The sequence below is a fragment of the Corylus avellana genome, chromosome ca9 (assembly GCF_901000735.1).
Source record: "Corylus avellana chromosome ca9, CavTom2PMs-1.0".
NCBI lineage: Eukaryota > Viridiplantae > Streptophyta > Magnoliopsida > Fagales > Betulaceae > Corylus > Corylus avellana.
In genome coordinates this window covers 15,959,340-15,963,826 of record NC_081549.1, presented here as the reverse complement: position 1 = coordinate 15,963,826, position 4,487 = coordinate 15,959,340, and the positions used below count along the sequence as shown (strand labels likewise).

General features: G+C 37.1%; 1 protein-coding gene across 1 annotated transcript; it reads right to left on the bottom strand.

Annotated features, from left to right (window-relative positions):
• Nucleotides 1-376: 376 nt before the first annotated feature.
• LOC132192148 (transcription factor RAX2) lies at nucleotides 377-2,094 on the bottom strand. The gene is made up of 3 exons (XM_059607395.1): nucleotides 1,759-2,094; nucleotides 1,497-1,626; nucleotides 377-1,255 (listed from the first exon to the last, which is right to left on the bottom strand). The coding sequence occupies exons 1-3, from the start codon at nucleotides 1,892-1,894 to the stop codon at nucleotides 601-603; spliced, it is 921 nt and encodes a 306-aa protein (XP_059463378.1). The 5' UTR covers nucleotides 1,895-2,094; the 3' UTR covers nucleotides 377-600.
• Nucleotides 2,095-4,487: the final 2,393 nt, after the last annotated feature.

The following is a 4,487-nucleotide window of genomic DNA, read 5'->3' as shown; positions in this document are numbered from 1 at the left end:
TTCATGCCATAATCTGTGCCATTAGATCGACAACAACAAAGTTAGTCATGTTACTTTGCCCCACTTGGCACTTGATAATTGTATAATTAAGAACATCATTGTATAATTGTACAATTAGTTTAATGCCTGCTTTTCTTTGTATAATTAATGTGCCCTTTATAAATTATACTTGTTTAAGAAGACTAAGATTAGGATTATCATTAAGTCCATTTTCTTTAATTATTATCAGATGATACCGACAAATATCCAAGGCCTTCACCTTCAAGCTAATTAATATAAAATCATAAGATAGAAAGAGTGCTCAATTACTTGAAAGATTTGATGGATATTTACTGAAGTAATTGTGCATGGATGAAATTTATGTCTAAACCAGTACTGCAGCTAAAACTGTACTAAAACATACACCATTTCCCAAAAAGAAATGCACAAAGGAAAACTTTTACATGTACTTTCAAAAGTGTTTCCATCAACAAGACAAGAACATATTAACCCCACTTGCAAATCTGAGCCTTCAAACTTCTTGGAAAGTTAAATCTAAATCTTCAACCCATCACTTCCTTTACCCTTCAAATCTTTTCCTGATTTCACCCACAGTCAGCATCAGAAGTAGTGTGTTTGAAGTGTTTCCTCTGTTTTGTGTTCATCAAAATAAAGGTGGTTGTTGTTGTTGCAACTTCCAGTGCTAATCAACCGCTTGATTTCCTCAGGGCCATAATAGTCCAATGGGTTTTCAATCCAAGCGTTGAAATCACCACCATTGGAGATCATGAACCTCTGGTTTCCTTCAATCACATTGTAGAAACAATTCTGCAGATCAGTAGCACCATATTCATTCAGGCTGCTAGAACTTCCATCAGAGGAGCTGCAACTAGCTGCTTGATGATCACTTCCAAAGATGAGCAGATTATTATGATCTTTTACTTGGTAGCTTTGGTGGGCATGGAGAAGTTGAGCTGCTGCATTAGTAGAATAATTGCTGCTCAAAAGGGTTGATGTGAATGAAATGGGCTCTAGACCTGTGAAAGAGCTTGGAGGGGTAGTGTTGTAGTATGTGCTGCTGCTGCCTTGGTATGATGATGTGGATGTTGATGATGATGGTGATGATGAAGAAGCTTGAAGGACATTTGAGACTTGGTGGGATTTCCTCTGGGGTGGAGGAAATACACCCATTAATTTCTTCTTCAGCTTGGTGTTCCAGTAGTTCTTGATATCATTGTCAGTCCTCCCTGGCAACTGTGCTGCTATTATTGACCACCTGCACTTAAAAAATACTCACTTGTTATGAAAAATTACTTGCATAACAAGAAATGTAAACTGAGTACTCATGTCATGCAGATGCAGTTAAGATAAAGAACAAAAAAGAGAAGACAGAAAAGAAGCTACTTTTCTTCCAGCTCAGGGAAACAAAAATTATTGTACTTTGTTTGTTGGGTTGATTAATTTACCTCTTTCAGTAAAAAAGGGGTGAAAAATTTGGATAGAAATATTATGATTACCTGCTTCCTATGGTAGCAAAGAGGCTGCATATTATCCTGTCTTCATCATCAGAGAATTCACCATGTTTAATATTGGGTCTGAGATAGTTAAGCCATCTTAATCTGCAGCTCTTCCCACACCTCTTAAGACCTGATGGAAACCAAACCAAACAAAACATATATAAATATAAGAGAATACAAACAAGCCCTACAAGAGCCTCATTTCAGTTGGAACAAAAAAATGATGGAAAACAAAAAGACAAGACAAGAAAATCTAAATTACCAGCTTTCTGAGGCAGAGCAATCCAATTCCCTCCAGTCCCAGATTTTTCTATATACTCCTTCAACTTGGCATCTTCTTCAGGAGACCATGGCCCTCTTTTCACGTTGGCCTTGTCACAGCAAGGAGCCCTTCCCATCTCTCAAGCTCTCTGTTTTCTCACTCTGCTATGATCCAAGAGGGTGCTTTTAAAACAAGAGATGCTTCTGAGGGAGGTTCCCTTGTTTCTTCACAATCACAAGACTTTTGGCTTTGGAGAATAGAGCTATATTTATTGAGAGAAGCCACAAGTCAAATGATAGCCTCTCTAATTTCAATCAACACGTTCCAACCCCAATATCTTTTTGTCTTTTTTTCTTTTCTTGTCCCGAGCTTTCCAACCCCTATTTATTAGCTGAAAGAAGTTTCCATCACATATAAACAAATCAGGAACAGGGAGCCCCTTGCCTGGTCTCTGCATTCTATCACTCAAAAGAATCCAATAAAGTCTGCATTATAAGTAATATATACAAGACACCAATTTGCTATTGAAAATGATGGGCTGCTGCTATGCTTTCCAAGGCTTAGACCAAGTCGTAGGTTTACTGTTGTTAAGCTGGAGGTCCAATTATGAGCCTCATAACAGTAAAGTCTTTTATCCGCATATTCACTTGTGTACATCGTATATATGTTCCGGACCATACGGTGGCTGACATTAAGATACATACGATGATCATGGTGGCGTACGTGACTGATCAGTGGCTCCTCGTGAAGAGTGCGGGTTGGTTTACTGATGATTTTTACTAGTGTATTTTACTCTATGGTAAAATATATATATATTAGGAAAAAATTCACTTTACCCCCTGAAATTTCATAGGTTTTTTAATTTGAATCTCAATATTTAAAAATTGGCAATGTACCCTCCTAATATTTTAAAAATTTTCAATTCAGACCCTCCATTACTAATTTCCATCTAATTGGACGAAAATTATCTCACGTGTATCTCACGTGGCATTTTGATGCCCTCTATTTCAATTTTGCCCTCATTAAAGCCTATGAAATTATGTAATTACCCTCATTAAAACCTATGAAATTATATAATTACCCTCAATTTCATAAGTTTTAATGAGGGTAAAATTGGAATAGAGTGCATTAAAATCCCACGCGAGACGCACATGAAATGATTTCCGTCCAATGTTTAAAAATTGGCAATGTACCTCCCTAATGTTTAAAAAAATTTCAATTCAGACCCTCAATTACTAATTTTCGTCTAATTGGACGGAAATCATCCCACGTGTATCTCACGTGGCATTTTGATACCCTCTATTTCAATTTTGCCCTCATTAAAACCTATGAAATTATGTAATTACCCTCATTAAAACCTATGAAATTACGTAATTACCCTCAATTTCATCAGTTTTAATGAGGGTAAAATTAGAATAGAGGGCATTAAAATCTCACGTGAGACGCACAAGGGATGATTTCCGTCCAATTAGACGAAAATTAGTAACGGAGGGTCTGAATTAAAAAATTTTGAAACATTAGGGGGGTACATTGTCAATTTTTAAACATTGGGGTTCAAAATGAAAAACCCCTAAAACTTTAAGGGGTAAAGAGAATTTAACCCTATATATTAACAAACAATTCAATACATAAAACATTAACAAATCACTAAAAATTATATATTTTTATATTTATGTCACATCAAATTTTTTTTTTTTAAAAAAAAAGAAAACACATTTTAAAGGATTTGGTTTACATATTGTTGTTTTAGTAACATGTAAGGCTATAAATAAATCAGTCTGTTCAACAATCCGCTCAGTTTAACTCGACCTGAACTCGAGCTTGATACTGTACAAACCTGCTTGTTACTATATAAACTCGCACGATTGGTAAATGATACATACCCGACTTGCTTGATAAAACTCGATAGGGGTTCGCAAGCTCAGCTCATTTAAAGCTCGATTGGTTCGTTTGCCCAACTCGTTAGTTATATAAATTTAGTATGTATAATTAGTAATTAAGTAATCTATGTTATATAAAAGAAAAAATGCATTTTACTACCCTGAAGTTTGACTTCTTTTTCAATTCAAACCCAAATATTTAAAAATTTGCAATGTACCCTCATAATGTTTCAAAAAATTTCAATTTAAACCATCCACTAGTTATTATTGTCTGAGAAGACGAAAAATCTACTACGTGACACTCACATGATTTTTTTAGGCATATTCTACCCAGATTGCCCCCTACCCATATTGTGAAATATCCACACTGCCCATGATAACATCCAAGAGTGTTTACCAACCCCGCAGGCCTCTAATTCTGCTACGTTCGACATCTGTGGACCGTAACGGAAGGCCTAGCCGCTGACGCCGGCATTCGATAATGTCCCGTCGATTCCCTCACTACCGACTTTCGATTAAACCCTTCTCCTCAGACAACCTTTGCCTTGTGCCTCAAGAAGTGCACGAAGTTCTGCACCTTAGACTCCGCCAGCTCCATCCTCCTCGCTAGAGGTATCGGCTGTAGAGAGGTCCCCAACTCCTACATCACGGCCTGATGAAGCTTTGTGACATCGTTGGTATGGAGTGTAGGGTTCATACTGTTGCAATTGCCGTGATTGTTACTCAGATAGAGAAGGTTGGTGCAGAAAGTGCTGTCCAAGGCAGGTTCGTTGTCCATGAGAGGGTAATGAAGCCAGGAAGCCATTTCGTCTTCTTGCATGAACAACTAGGGGTTCTGGTTGTGAGCGG